At 43.2% G+C, this 15,993-nt stretch overlaps 1 protein-coding gene across 7 annotated transcripts in view; it reads right to left on the bottom strand.

Moving 5' to 3' along the window:
- The window catches only part of LOC126035245 (ras GTPase-activating protein 1), a 148,159-nt gene extending 132,557 nt beyond the window's left edge, over positions 1 to 15,602 (bottom strand). For 6 of the 7 annotated variants that reach the window (XR_007504871.1, XR_007504872.1, XM_049793539.1 and 3 more), the window contains exon 1: positions 14,254 to 15,602. Coding sequence is in view for 5 of the 7 variants with exons in the window: in XM_049793539.1 (XP_049649496.1) it covers positions 14,254 to 14,726 (473 nt within the window). In the remaining 2 variants the exon portion in view is untranslated. Of the gene's footprint in view, positions 1 to 13,474; positions 13,518 to 14,253 lie in introns of all 7 variants that reach the window. The other variant, XM_049793552.1, reaches the window with a different exon arrangement.
- Positions 15,603 to 15,993: the final 391 nt, after the last annotated feature.

The raw sequence follows: 15,993 nt of genomic DNA, 5'->3' as shown, positions 1-15,993 counted from the left end.
AAGAGCTGCGGACCTTTCTGGGAATGACAGGTTGGTGTCACCTTTGGATATATAATTATGGATTATTGGTAAAGCCATTATATGAATTGATAGAGACCAGTCAAAAGTAACTTGGACTGGAGAAGCACGAAACACATTTAGGCAGCTCAAACGAGAACTAATGAGAGCTCCTGCTCTGGGACTGCCGGATATTTCAAAACCATTTTGGCTGTTTTCTCATGAAAGACAAGGAATAGCCTTGGGAGTACTAGCACAAAGACTTGGTCCCTATAAACGAGCAGTAGTTTATTTCTCCAAACAACTGGATGAGGTAAGCAAAGGATGGCCTGGCTGCCTTCAAGCTGTTGCAGCAGTTGTTATCAATATTCAAGAGGCCCGAAAGTTTACCATGGGACAGAAAATAACAGTGTTAGTCTCCCATACAGTTTCAGCGGTTTTGGAACATAAAGGAAGCCATTGGCTCTCGCCCCAGAGATTCTTAAAGTACCAAGCAGTGTTAGTAGAACAAGATGACGTAGAAATTGTAGATACTAACATTGTCAATCCAGCCTCTTTTCTTAGTGGAACTTTGGATGAACCAGTGACACATGACTGCATAGAAACAGTAGAAGCTATATATTCCAGTCAACCAGACCTCAAAGAAGAACCTCTGGAGGACGCTGAAAACTCCTGGTATACCAACGGGAGTAGTTTTATAAAACAGGGACAACGTAAGGCAGGATACACAATCCCAACCACCCAACAGGTAATCGAATCTAAGTCATTACCTTCCGGAACTTCAGCCCAAAAGGCGGAGATAATTGCCCTTACTCGAGCATTGGAATTGGCAAAAAAAGATAAACATTTGGACAGATTCTAAATATGCATTTGGAGTACTTCACGCTCACGGTGCAATTTGGAAGGAACGAGGATTGCTAACTGCTCAAGGAAAGCAAATAAAACATGCAGAAGAAATCTTAAAACTATTAGAAGCCGTGAAGCAACCAGAAAAGGTAGCTATCGTGCATTGTTGAGGCCACCAAAAGGAAAAACAGATTAAGAAATTGGAAATCGACTAGCAGATTATGAGGCTAGGCGGGTGGCAGAAGAAGTGGAAGCAGAGACATTATCCTTAATACCAGATGGTAAAATCCAAACTGTAAGTACAAATCAGAAACCAAATTATTCGAAGGAAGACCTAAAATTAATTGAAGATCTGGATGGTAGAGTCAGATGGATGGGTTCATTTAGCAGATAATCATATAGTAATACCATCCAATTTAATATGGACAACAGTTTTAACTGAACATAATAAGATGCATTGGGGAGCAGATGCCCTGTACAAAAGCTTAAATCAGAAATTAATAGGACGCAATCTGTATACAATGGTGAAACAAATATCTCAACAATGTGAAATTTGTTTACATAATAACCCTAATGTGGTGAATAAAGTAAAGTTGGGGATAATTGGCAAAGGAAATTATCCAGGACAACAGTGGCAAATTGATTTTTCGGAGCTCCCAAGAAAAGGGGGGTACCGATACTTGTTAGTCATGACTGACACATTTTCAGGCTGGCCAGAGGCTTTCCCCTGCCGAATAAACAAAGCAAGGGAAGTAACTAAGATATTGTTGAATGAAATCATTCCTCATTTCGGAATTCCAGCAACAATATCTTCCGACCGAGGTTCTCATTTTTGTGCCAAAGTAGTACAGCAGGTGAGCAAAATTTTGAGGATAGACTGGCAGTTACATACCCCATATAGACATCAAGCAAGTAGGCAAGTTGAAAAGATGAATCATTTAATTAAACAACAGATAGCAAAAATTGGTCAAGAGACTAATCTAACTTGGCCCCAATCTCTTCCCCTGGCATTGCTTAGAATGAGAGTGAAACCAAAAACCAAGGAAAATTTAAGACCCTTTGAAATATTGTACGGGAGACCATATCAATTTCAATTTACAGGAGAAGATTTAACCCAACTGGGTGCAGGGTATTTGTGTGACTACATGGTATCCCTCCAGAAGCAGTTGGAAAATATAAATAAACAAGTTTTAGGAACCAGGGCTAGAGGGTTAGATCAACCGATCCATCCCTTTAAACCAGATGATTATGTATATGTAAAGATTTTTTCAGGACAACCTCTGGAGGAGAAATGGGACAGACCCTATCAAGTGTTGCTGACAACCTTCACTGCTATTAAGATCAAGGAACAGCTGGCCTGGACTCACTATTCAAGAGTAAAGAGAGCACCTGAGAGGCCATGGACAGTCATCCCTACAGGACCCACAGGTCTGCGATTCTCCAGATCATGATGGTAACAGAGTTATTACTCGGTTCAAATGAAGCTCGATGGAACTTGAACTCACATTTTTCCTTGACACAAAATGTTTCCCAAATCCTGAACAGAACTGACTGTTGGATAGGTACTCACATGCCAGAACATGGGGGAAAAGGAATCTCACTAATTGGTATTCCAATACCAAGGAATCATTCCTGGACCAATCTTTGGGGAAGTACCACATAGTATACTGACAATGACAAAGTCTGGAAGTTAGAAATAACTAGTCCTGAGGGCCAGGAGCCTTATTGTATGTGTGTACAGAGATGTAATCCACCTAAAGGACTTGGAAAAATTGACTGTGTTAATGGGACGTATGTGGGGAATCATACAGTTTGTAACAAAACTACAGATATTGGAACTTCAACTTCTGTTAATACTACAGCATGGCCAGTGCCAGAAGGAAAAGGATGGTACTGGCTAATGCAATGACACTGCCCGAAAGGTTTTACTAAAGAATTGGATGGGAACATGTACTTTGGGAGCAGTGGTTCTGAATATGACTATACACAATTCTCCACCAAAAGGATGGGTGTGAACACACTTTCAAAAGATTAGATGAGATGTTGAGAATCCTTTAGTAAGGAGGCCTACTGCCTTTCAAAGTTTTGTCCGATGGTTTCTTCCATGGTTGGGAGTGAGTGAGTTAGAAAAAGCCATAGTTAACATTTCGGCAGTAATAGAAAACCTTGAGAATAGAACAATTGATGCAATAAGAACCCAACAATTAGAAATATCCAGTTTATCTCAAATTGTACAACAAAATAGAATGTCATTAGATCTATTATTGACCTCTCAGGGTGGAGCATGCACAGTTATAAATACGAGTTGTTGCACGTATATAGATCAAACTGGAAGAATCTCTACCAACTTAGAAGAAATTTGGAAACAGACCAAAATACTACATGAAATAACAAAGGATGACCTCTCATGGGGATTTAGAGAATTGTGGGACAAACTAACATCCTGGCTGTCAAATTTCAGGTGGCTAAAGCAAATTTTTATTATGGTTATAATTTTAATGACTTTAAGAATGATGGTCTGCATTATACTTAAGTGTTTTGTGTGGTGTTGTCAGGGCACAGTAGAAAATTATGAAAGTTGGAAATGATATAAAATCAGACATCAAGTAGAAACTGGAAAATATTTTACACGGTCTCTTGGAAGTAGTGGAATCCTATAGTTGCAAAAGAATTTGCAAAGGTTTAAAGAAAAGGGGGGATTGATATAGAGAATTAACTGCTTCTTGCTTAATGATTGTCTCTCTATAACTTTACATACCAATGACTAGTGTTTGTCAAGGATTAAGCCTGTCAGAGACTGGTACTTGGGAGTGATGAGCAAGAAGGAGCCATGAGAAATCACAAAAACTTAATTAAACATTTGATGAATTTACAATCTTGTTGAGAAGGCACAAGCAGAGGCCTTGCTTGAATAGATAGGGCCAGAAAAGATAAGAACTCCTGCCTTTGTTCTCATCCTTGTAGATAATTTAGCTTAAACTAGCCATATGGTTTTACATCACTAATGAAAACTTAGATAATAAGAGCACTAACAAGCATTTTTTTAGGGACTAACATGCATTCTTTAGGATAAGATGTATCAAAACATGTAAAGGACCATACTATGCAGAATCACCTGAGGAGGGTCAAGTAGCGGACAAGTGAGAAAGACTATGGAAGACCACCAGAGGACTCCTGAAGACTACCAGAGACCTTCAATGCGCCTGCATAAAGGACATTTGCATATGCTAATAGTTTCCCAGAAAACTAATGAATATGTATAACATTTCTTGGAAATCTAGTGAATATGTATGTAGAACATGTACTTAACCTGCACAATTAGGCCTGGGTATGCATGATAGGTGGAGCGATCCCCCGTGCATCCAGCACTGTCAATAAAGAATACCTACTTAATAGTTAATCAAACTATTGTGTTAGTTTCTTTGAATGATTTTACATAAAAATAAAAAATAATTAAGACTGCCTGAAAGTATATAAAACAGTAGAGGGAACTTGTCAAGAACTGGTAAAATTTTATTAGTGCCAACCATAATCTAGAGGAACACAGAAAAATACAGAATAACACAGAAATAAGATACCTTCTACGTCCTCTTACTGTGCCCACCAGCGAGATAAATACCAAAGGGTTTTTTGTTTAGTTTTTAAAGGAAAAAGGAAGATATGGGGGAAACAGGAAAACTATTGCAGGAATCCTAAGAATTTATGGCTGAAACAACAGATGCAGTCCTATGCTGAAGAGATCTATGCCCCCAACAGCAAATTTAGTGAAATTAGTATTCCTCCCCAGTGACCAAAAAAAAAAAAAAAAAAAAAAAAGGGGGGGGGGGGGGGAAGAACAAAAGGTAATGAAATATGGCATGATAGTATGCTTCTTAATAGGGTAGGCCAGTAGGTGAAGTACATAAGTCCCATGTTGAAGTTTTGGGAGACAATATACAAAATAAAAATTTGATAAAGTACAGGTTAAGAGTCTCTATTCACTATTTAGATTAAATAACCTTCAACTGATGTTAATCAGAAGTACTAACTAAAAAAAAACCAAAAAAAAACCAAAACAAAAAAACACACAATCAAAAAAACTCCCAAAAAAATTCCTCTTCAAACTTTTTCCAGCATCAAATGTTGTTCCACTGTTGTGTTTCTGAATCTGAAGCTTCCATTTATATATGTACTTATGTTCAGTTTACTTACTGCTTCACTTCCAACATAAGGTTAAAGTACAATTTTGTTCTACTGCTCCTAACCATTCTTTTAAAATAGCATTTCTGACATCATCTATTCAGACAGAAATAAAATCAGATTTATATACAATTCTATTCTATAAGTACACAAATTATAAGAACCGGGCAAACCAGCAAAATACCCAGCAACTTGAAAAAAAAAAAAAAAGTGTTTCTCATTATCTTCCCTCTATAAACTGAGAACAGGCATCAGTAAGAGACACCCGTTAACTGGAAAAAAAAAAAAAAGGTTACCTGCTAACCACATTAACTGTTAATTAGAAGAGAAACCTCATACATTAAAATCAAGTTACATCACAGCTACAGACAGCTAGAGTTAGCCTCACATCCACAGGGGAGGGAAGAGGGGGAGAGTTTAACCACCCCAATATCTGCTGGAGGAACAACACAGCAGGATATAAGCAATCCAGGAAGTTCCTGGAGAGCATCAATGACAGCTTCCTGATATGGGTGATAGAGGAGCCAATGAGGAGAGGCACTCTGCTGGACCTCATACCCACAAACAAGGAAAGGCGCATTAGGGACGTGAAGGTCAAAGGCAGCTTTGGCTGCAGTGACCATGTGTCCTGGTTTCAGCTGGGATAGAGTTAATTTTCTTTCTAGCAGCTGGTATAGTGTTACATCTTGGATTCAGTATAAGAATGTTGATAACACACTGATGTTTTCATTTGTTGCTAAATAGTGTTTAAACTAAGTCAAGGGTTTTTCAGCTTGTGATGCCCAGCCAGCAAGAAGGCTGGAGGGGCACAAGAAGTTGGGAAGGGACACAGCCAGGGCACCTGACCCAAACTGGCCAAAGAGATATTCCATACCATGTGATGTCCTGTCTAGTATATATACTGGGGGGAGTTGGCCTGGGAGGGATCGCTGCTCGGGAACTAACTGCGCATCAGTCCGCGAGTGGTGAGCAATTGCATTGTGCATCACTTGTTTTGTAGATTCCAATCCTTTTATTATTATTATTATTATTGTCATTTTACTATTGTTATTATTATCATTATTATTTTCTTCCTTTCTGTTCTATTAAACTGTTCTTATCTCAACCCATGAGTTTTACCTTATTTTTTCCCCCGATTCTCTCCCCCATCCCGCTGGGTGAGGGGGAAGTGAGTGAGCAGCTGCATGGTGCTTAATTGCTGGCTGGGGTTAAACCACAACACCATGAGATGGCAGAGTTGGTGGGGGGAGGAGGTGCAAAAAGAAAGCTCACATCCCTGGACTTCAGGAGAACAGTCTTGGCCTCTTCAGGGATCTGCTTGGAAGAGTTCCATGGGATAAGGCCCTGGAGGGAAAAGGAGCCCAAGAAAGCTGGTTAATATTCAAGGATCAACTCCACCAAAGGCAACAAGAAGGACTTCTATAGAGTACACAAGTGGCCAAAGGAAGACTAAGAAAAACGTGGGCCCACTACTGAATAGGGCAGGGGGTCTGGTGACACAGGACATGGAAAAAGGCTGAGGTACTGAATGCCTTCTTCACTTCAGTCTTTACTGGCAAGACCAGCCTTCAGGAATCCCAGAGGGAAAGGATGGAACAAGGAAGATGTACTCTTGGTAGAAGATGATCAGGTCAGGGAATACTTAAGCAAACTGGATGTCCATAAGCTCACCGGCCCTGATGGGATGTGCCCACAAGTGCCAAGGGAGCTGGCTGATGCCATTGCGAGGCCACTCTCAATAATATTTGAATGATCATGGCAATTGGGAGAGGTGCCCAAAGACTGGAAGAAAGCAAATGTCACCCCTATCTTCAAGAAAGGGGACCCAGGGAACTACAGGCCAGTCAGCCTCGTCTCGATCCTTGGGGAAGGTGATAAAGCAGCTAATCCTGGAAACCACTTCCAAGCATGTGAAGGACAAGAAAAATCACCAGTAGTTGTCAGCATGGCATCACCAAGGGGAAGTCTTGCTTGACCAACCTGATAACCTTCTATGATGAAATGCCTGGCTTGGTAGATGAGGGGAGAGCAGTGGACATTGTCTACTTAACCTTCAGGAAGGCTTTTGACATTGTCTCTCATAAGATCCTCATAGAGAAGCTGTTGATGTACGGGCAGGATAAGCAGATGGTGGACTAAAGGTGGACTAAAAACTGGCTGAATGGCCAGGCCCACAGAATGGTAGTCAGCAGCACAAAGTCTAGTTGGAGGCCAGTAACTAGCAGCATACCCCAGGAGTCAATACAGGATCCAGTCCTGTTTAACATCTTCATTAATGATCTGGATGATGGGGCAAAGTGTACCCTCAACAAGTTTGCAGATGACACAAAACTGGGAGGCGAGGCTTATAGACCAGAGGGTCATGCTGCCATGCAGAGGGACCTCAACAGGATGGAGAAAGGGGCTGACAGGAACCTCACACAGTTCAACAAGGGGAAATGCCAAGTCCTACACCTGGGGAAGAATAACACCAGGCACTAGTACACGTGCTGGGAGCTTACCAGCTGGAAAGGAGCTTTGCAGAAAAGGACCTGGGGGTCCTGGTGGACACCAAGTTGAACATGAGCCAGCAATGAGCCCTTGCAGGGAAGAAGGCTAATTATCCTGGGCTGCATTAGGAGGAGTGTTGCCAGCAGGTTGGGAGAGATGATCCTCCCCTTCTACTCAGCACAGGTAAGGCCACACCTGGAGTCCTATGTCCAGTTTTGTGCTCCCCAGTACAGGAGAGACACGGACATGCTGGCGAGAGTCCAAAAAAGGGCCACAAAGATGATGAAGGGACTGGGGCATCTCTCCTATAAGGAAAGGCTGAGAGAGCTGGGACTGTTTAGCCAAGAAAAGGCTCAGGGGTATCTCGTCAATGTATACAAACACCTGAATGGAATGTGCAAAGACAACAGAGCCAGGCTCTTTTCAGTGGTGCCCAGTGATAGGACAAGATGCAATGGGCACTATCTGAAACACTGGAGTTTCTGTCTGAACATAAGGAAACACTTTTATTACTGTGAGGGTGACTGAGCACAGGTTGCCCAGAAAGGTTGTAGAGTCCAAAAATGTCAAGACTATTTCCCCTCAGTTTTCAGTGCAACACAAATTTATTCTTTGGTACACACTATGGCCTTCAGTAATTACTGTAAAACTATGCACTTTCAAAAAAACCAGTGTTTTCTTATTAGCTACTGAAATAAACAAATGCTGTAGAACTCTGGACTTCCTACCTCTGACAGACTCATCTGAAGAAACTATAACTTCACACTACATTGAGACAAAACATTTTTTACTTTCACTCAAATCACATTTATTTAATATTTCTCTACCCAGCTCTCTATCTTTAACTGTTTTTTCTCACTAATATGTTGTCTCAACAGATAATAAGAGTGACGGTAAAAATACATCTACAGTGGGTAGGATTTTTTTTTTAACAAGACAGTACTTTGACAACCTATTTCAACTTGTAAAGTTAATATCTTTTCATTTCAACCGATTTCCATTTCAACCTGATAATCACTGCTTAAAAACACACCATATAAAAATATGAATTGTGCTGAAATATACTGGAACTGCTTCTGCCATCTTAATGCAACGCTAAGATATATCTTGTCAACTTTACGATTTTTATTCAAATACATAAACTAAACTATTTCACATACCACCGATTCACTACTAAATTAAGTATCATTCATTCCTTTTGTAGGCATTTCCGTAACACCATTTCAGACTGCCATCAACCTCTGGCAGTGACCTTTGTAGATGGGGTAGAGAGTTGTCGTGGTTTAACCCCAGCCAGCAACTAAGCACCATACAGCCGCTCACACACTTCCCCCCCCCACGCAGTGGAATGGGGGAGAGAATCAGAAAAAAAGTAAAATTCATGGGTTGATATAAGAACAATTTAATAGAACAGAAGAAACTAATAATGATGATAACACTAATAAAATGACAATAGTAATAAAAAAAGGATTGGAATACACAAGTGATGCACAATGCAATTGCTCGCCAACCAACGCCCAGTTAGTTCACGAGCAGCGATCCCCCCCTAGGCCCCACTCCCCCCAGTTTATATACTAGACATGACATCACATGGTATGGGATATCCCTTTGGCCACTTTAGGTCAGCTGCCTTGGCTGTGTCCCTTCCCAATTTCTTGTGCCCCTCCAGCCTTCTTGCTGGCTGGGCATCAGAAGCTGAAAAATCCTTGACTTTAGACTAAACACTACTTAGCAACAACTGAATACATCAGGATGTTATCAACATTCTTCTCATACCTAACTCAAAAAAATAGCACTATACCAGGTTCTAGGAAGATAATTAACTCTATCCCAGCTGAAACCAGGACAAGAGTATAGAGAAAGAGACCAAAACACACTGTATTGGGTTTGCATGGCAAGGTTTTGGTAGCTGGAGGTCTGCAGGGGTGGCTTCTGTGAGAAAATGCCAGAAGCTTCCCCTATTTCCGACAGAGCCAATGCCAGCTGGTTCCAAGACCGGACCTGCTGCTGGCCAAGGACAAGCCAATCAGCAACAGTGGTAGTGCCTCTGTGATAACATATTTAAGAAGGGGAAAAAGTTGCTACAGAACAGAAAAACTGCAGCCGGAGAGAGGAATGAGAATATGTGAGAGAAACAACCCTGCAGACACCAACGTCAGTGAAGAAGGGGGAGGAGGTGCTCCAGGCACCGGAGCAGAGATTCCCCTGCAGCCTATGGTGAAGACCATGGTGAGGCAGGCTGTGCCCCTGCAGCCCATGGAGGTCCGCGGTGGAGCAGATATCCACCTGCAGCCCATGGAGGACCCCACTCCGGAGCAGGTGGATATGCCCAAAGGAGGCTGTGACCCTGTGGGAAGCCCGTGCTGGAGCAGGTTCCTGGCAGGACCTGTGGACCCGTGGACCGAAGAGCCCACACTGGAACAGGTTTTCTGGCAGGACTTGTGACCCCACAGGGGACCCATGCTGGAGCAGTCTATTCCTGAAGGACTGCACCCTGTGGAAAGGACCCACACTGGAGCAGTTTATGAAGAACTGCAGCCTGTGGAAGGGACTCACATTGGAGAAGTTCGTGGAGGACTGTCTCCCATGGGAGGGACCCCACGCTGGAACAGGGGAAGAGTGAGGAGTCCTCCCCCTGAGGAGGAAGGAGTGGCAGAAACGTGTGATGAACTGACCAAAACCTCCATTCCCCATACCCCTGTGCTGCTCAGGGGAGGAGGTAGAGAAAAATCAGGAGTTGTCGTGGTTTAACCCCAGCCAGCAGCTAAGCACCACACAGCCGCTCACTCACCCCCCACCCAGTGGGATGGGGGAGAGAATCAGGAAGAAAAGTAAAACTTGAGGGTTGAGATAAGAACAGTTTAATAGAACAGAAAAGAAGAAACTAATAATGATAATACTAATAAAATGACATTAGTAATAATACAAGGATTGGAATGTACTAATGATGCACAGTGCAATTGCTCACCACCCACTGATTGATGCCCAGTTAGTCCCCAAGTGGTGATCCCCCCACCCCCACTCCCCCCAGTTTATATACTAGATGTGATGTCACATGGTATGGAATACCCCATTGGCCAGTTTGGGTCAGCTGCCCTGGCTGTCCTGTGCCAACTTCTTGTGTCCCTCCAACCTTCTTGCTGGCTGGGCATCAGAAGCTGAAAAATCCTTGACTTAGTCTAAACATTACTTAGCAACAACTGAAAACATCAGTTATCAACATTCTTCTCATACCTAACTCAAAAACATAGCACTGTACCAGCTACTAGGAAGACAGTTAACTCTGTCCCAGATGAAACCAGGACAGGAGTAAAGTTAAGCCCAAGAAGAAGGTGTTTTAAGATTTGGTTTTATTTCTCATTATCCTACTCTGATTTTGATTGGTAATAAATTAATTTTCCCCAAGTCGAGTCTGTTTTCTCCATGACACTAATTGTTGAGCAATCTCCCCTTGTCCTTATCTCAACCCATGAGCCTTTCATTATATTTTTTCTCCCCTGTCCAGCTGAGGGGGCGAGTGACAGAGCAGCTTTGGTGGGCACCTGGCATCCAGCCAGGGTCAATGCACCACACACACACGGAATTTGTCCACTCTGTTCCCTAGCATCCTCTACCTTCCACGTACCATTAAGCCACAGCATAAACATGCTACTTCTGTACTCAAGTGAAAAAGCACATACTGAACAATCATTAAGTCAGTCTCACTCAGGATTGTGAGGCTAGCATTACCTTACACAGTATTTGTATGCCCCCTGCACACCAAGGACAGAACCGGAATAGAGGTAGGATGTGTGATGATTCGTTAATGTGCCCAGATAGTGCTTCCGCAACTCAACAATTAACGAGGACAGCCCGATCAGGGAATTTTGAATTCCCCAAGCCCGTCGGCTGTGTCACTCACCCAAAGAAGCCATGCCCTGCTTCCTGCCACCCCACCTGATAACCACGGTTATGTAAGCCTTTGCACTCATGGATATTAAGTTTAGCCTAGTATTGGTAAATTACTAGATTTGATGTTGTTTTGACCTGGATAATCATACTACTGAATTACTGGATGTGCTGTTATAACAACAGAAATAACTGTACTACTGATCTGTATTTATTACTGTATCTATGTTTAGCAATAGCTTGTTTATCCCTAAAGCTGTTAGTCTGGCATCTGTTACTGTATCCTGAATCTATAACATGGCAGTGCCACCTTAGGCCCTTACAAGGATCAAAAATAAATATCAATCGCACTTTGGGATTTGAGTATTTGAATTAAAAGAATCTGTTACATATTGACAAGCTCCTCCCACTATTAGAAAATTAAATAAATCACATTAAAATGTATTCCTGTTTTCCTGAGGTACTTGGAAAAGAGAAGAGAAAGTTAAGTGTATTAGGTGTTTGCTTATAATATTAAGGTTGATGCCAGATATAGAAAATCCTGTTTTAAATTTAGTTAATCATTTTCAACTTCAGACAATTTTAATAATACCTAGAGAAGTAGCCAAGATCGTTCTGATCCTTTCTATTCTTCCTGATTGATGATGCATCCCTCTTGGCAGGAAAACGAACCATTGACCCCATACAGATCAATTTAGCGGTCAAAGTGAGGAGGGGATACCTCCCCAAACAACCACCGAAGACCACCCGAGACCCCCACACATGCAGAGAAGGCAGTTGATGTGTCATGGTTATATAATCCTATGCATATGCATTAGACAGTTTGAATATGTACTAGGTAGGAGTAGTTTAATAAATTAGATGCAATTGTTACTGTATAAAAGAGACACCTGATGAACCTGGTGTGCTTGATTTGTGGAAAGTCCACCAAGCACCCAGGCCTGAATAAAAAGCAGTATCTCTCCCAAGTGTATGAGACTGGTCTATTGCACACCAGGTAACAAATCCACTTTTAGGACAACAAGGTGACAGATCTTTGTTCTGGTAATAAATCAAGAGTTCAGTTCCATAAAAGCAGATGGTATGACTACAAAGAAAGGATGCTTCCAAAATAAGACATCAGGACTGAAAGGATACAACTTACTATCAGCATACAGCTAATTTAAATGACTTAACTGAGAATGGTAAAAAAACTGACTTGGTATTAAAATAAATGCATGAAAGAGAAAAAGGTTTCTGATTATTTTTAATTAGCCAACAACTTTTTGTTTGTTTTTTAAAGTCACAAAAAAGATACATTAGGAAGAAAACACAATTAAGTAGATGGAGGTATAAGTTTCTGAATCAATTTTTAAAAATCTATTTTACTGCTTAGATGTTTTTATATTAAAAGTATCTGCAAGAGCAAATACTCAACTACACAGTTATGCTGGTCCTGCAAAGACTTCAATATCCCTTTTGTCTTAATAAGGTAAGTAGCCTCATCGACCAATACAGAAAATTGGAGCCTTCGCAGTCTTCCCCCTAGAACATGCTTTTTGTCAGAAATTTTGTATCCTCTTTTATGAAAGTTAACCTTCATGCTATCATATGAGTTACAAGACAGCAAAATCCACTTACATTTGTTAAAGTAGTAACAATTACTTAGTATCAAATACGTGATCATTCATCAAGAATTACCCCTCTTTCTAAAAATATTTCCAAAAAAACCTCTGCTTTCTGAGAAACATGATAACCAGTTCTAACAGGAAAAGTAGTCTGATCTTTCAGAGAGAAACCAGAAGACCAGAATTCTGTATCTCTCCGACTTAATACACAATATTGAAGAAGTAACTTCACATTTACGTGCTTCTATTTCCCTCCTCAGCCTTTATCTAAACTGCCTGATTATATTGCTAGCTCTTTATGGAAATGTACAACTTTAAGACTATCCAAACGCTGCCTTCACAAAACAGTCTTATTTTTTATTAACTTCCACAAAAAGTCAAGAATTTAAAAGAGGAAAGGATTAGTAGAAAGCCTGTTGAGGTTAGAGAGATTTTTTTAAAAAAAATCATTTAATATTACAGTTTACCTCCTCCTCACAACTGCAATGGCTTCTGAAATCTTGGAAATACCTGAAATAATGCAGAAGTTAACTCTGTGACACTGGAGTTATGAGAGAAGGTAAAAATGAACCCAAATTCAGATGGGTTTTCAGATGAACTTTGACCTATACATTGAACATATCTGCTGCCATACTGTATCTTGAAACCCTGTTATTCTCTATACTTACTATAACTTCAGGAATAACATATTTCTAGATACCAACATAAGCAATTTAAGCCTTTGAAACCGTTTCATTTTGGGGAGAATAAGGTACCTGCTTGAGGGCTGCTCCAACATAAGCCTTGCAACCTGTTTATGTAAGCCTACAGACTTCCTAGAGTTAGTTCATTGTTAAATCCAAAGGTTGTATTTAGAGCACTCTCACTAGTTACATGAGCTCTATAAAAAAAACCCAACAGATAATGTTATATTTCACAAAACATAACACAGAGCTGCTCTGCCTCTAGTGCAAGATTCTTTATATAACTAGCACTATAGGAATGCCGATTAACCTAATGGAAAGATAAGTATAATAAAAATCTTAATGAAGACTTGCAGTTTCTTTTTTCAATTGCCTCTTCTCCCAAAACATAGCCTAATTAAAAAATTCTACGACACTTCCACAGGAGTTTGACACACACTTTCTACTGAGAAAAGGTGGGGATCCGACGCTGTGCTCCCCCCTGCGGCGCCCCCCCCCTCCCCGCGGGGGAAGCGCCCAGGAGTGGCGGGCGCCCGGCAGGGCACGGAAGCGCTGCTACTCACTGGTTCGTGGGGGGAGCGTTGAGCGGGATGGCCACCTCCTCCTCTTCATACTCCGGCCCATCCAACGAGTCGCCTTCGTCCACGGTCCCCAGCCCCCCCGCCAAGGAAGGTGGCTGTGGCGGCGGCGGCAACGGGGGAAAGGCGACAGTGCTGGTTTCGGGTGGGAGCAGCACCCCTCCGGACACCTCCGGACCCCGGCCCTGGCCAGTTGCTGTCACGGCGCCACCGCCTCCGGACGCCAGAGGGGCAGGCCCCGAGCCTAGCGCCAGGAGCCCCAGCGCCGAGCACAAAGCCGGACCGCCGGCGCCCGGGCTGCCCCCGCCAGAGCCCACTAGGAAGGGGCCCTGCGGCCCCAGCTCCTTGCCCCGGCATAAGGTGGGGTAGTGCTCCGATTCAGCTCCACCAACGGCTCCCACCATCCCGGCAGAGGTAACCGAGCCGCCCTCCTGAGCCCCGGCCTCAGCCGCCATCATGTCGAGCCTCGCCCCCTCCTACCTCCCCCCCCCTCCGACCGCCGCACGCCGGGGAGGTGGCGACGACTTCCCCCTCCCCGCACCTCCGCCTGCAGGGAGCAGAGCCGGGACGAAGGGAAGATTTCTCCAGCAGAGACTATCTCCGAACAATAGCCGTCTGGACGCCTAAAGCAACTCCACAAGGCCCCAGCCCTGCTGCCTTATCCCCCTGCGGCCACAAGGGGAGCAATTCCTACAGAGGCACAGCTCCACGCTTTCACCCCACACACCCCCAGGAACCAGCGAGAGCGCGTGACTGCATGGGCGGGGGAAAGAAGAAAAGAGGGAGGGAACTAGCTAGCTAGCGACAGAGAAAGGAGCAGATGGGTAAACAGTACCTGCAAGTTTAGTGGCTCATTTTCATTTCATTTCATTTCATTTCATTCTCATCTCAAGACAGTAGCTCGCGGAGTGCGAGGTAGCCGGGAGAGAAGATGGGGGCAGGTTCCCTGCTCCCTCCTGAGGGGTGTAAGGGATACAGGGAGGGGAGAGAAGAATAAGCAATCCCCCATCATCCCCGCCTCGGGGAGGGGGGAAAAAAAGGCAAAATAAAGCCACAACAACCAAACAGAAAAAGGCGGATTTCCCCAAATCGTGCCAAAGTTTATTCCTCTCCCGAATTACGGCGTTGGAGTTGAGAACAACTGTGCGAGCATCTTGCACTACCAACGCGTGAAGCAGTAAACACACACGTAGGTCTGTAAGGAAAGCAGGGTGGCTCACAGGTCATTCCAGCGCGAGAAGTTAAAAAAAAAAAAAAAAAAAAAAGGCAGGAATTTGGTCAGTGCTATGCTGCTGCCTAGAGAGAACAGGTCTAGTGAGGCACCGTAGCGCAGATGCTGTAAGTGCGGGGGGGGGGGGGGGGAGGGCGGGCATGCTTGGCGAGGGGGCTGGGGAGGGGGGAGCAGATCCGGGCGGGGGGCGATGCCACAGGCATCGGCCATTAAGGGCGGGGGTGGCAGGGGATCGGGAAGAAATCGGTTTTCATGCCCAGCCGCCGTATACACGGTGATGAAGATCTTGCTGGGCACTCGCATGCTTATTCAGATGGTGGTGTGCTTCAAGCCGCAAGTAGGGCCTTTCTGGTGGGTTAGTTTGGGGATAAAATTGGGTAGTATTCTGACAGGATTTAGTCAGGGGTGGTTTTCGGTGATGCTCTGGTACTTTGATCTAGACTTTATCAGCACACTGGAAGTTGCTGTGCTTGTACAGTGGTTCGAAAATACTG

Source organism: Accipiter gentilis, chromosome W, assembly GCF_929443795.1.
Source record: "Accipiter gentilis chromosome W, bAccGen1.1, whole genome shotgun sequence".
In the NCBI taxonomy this organism is placed as follows: Eukaryota; Metazoa; Chordata; class Aves; order Accipitriformes; family Accipitridae; genus Astur; species Astur gentilis.
The sequence above is the reverse complement of the archived record's forward strand: the minus strand, read 5'-3'. Positions and strand labels throughout refer to the sequence as shown.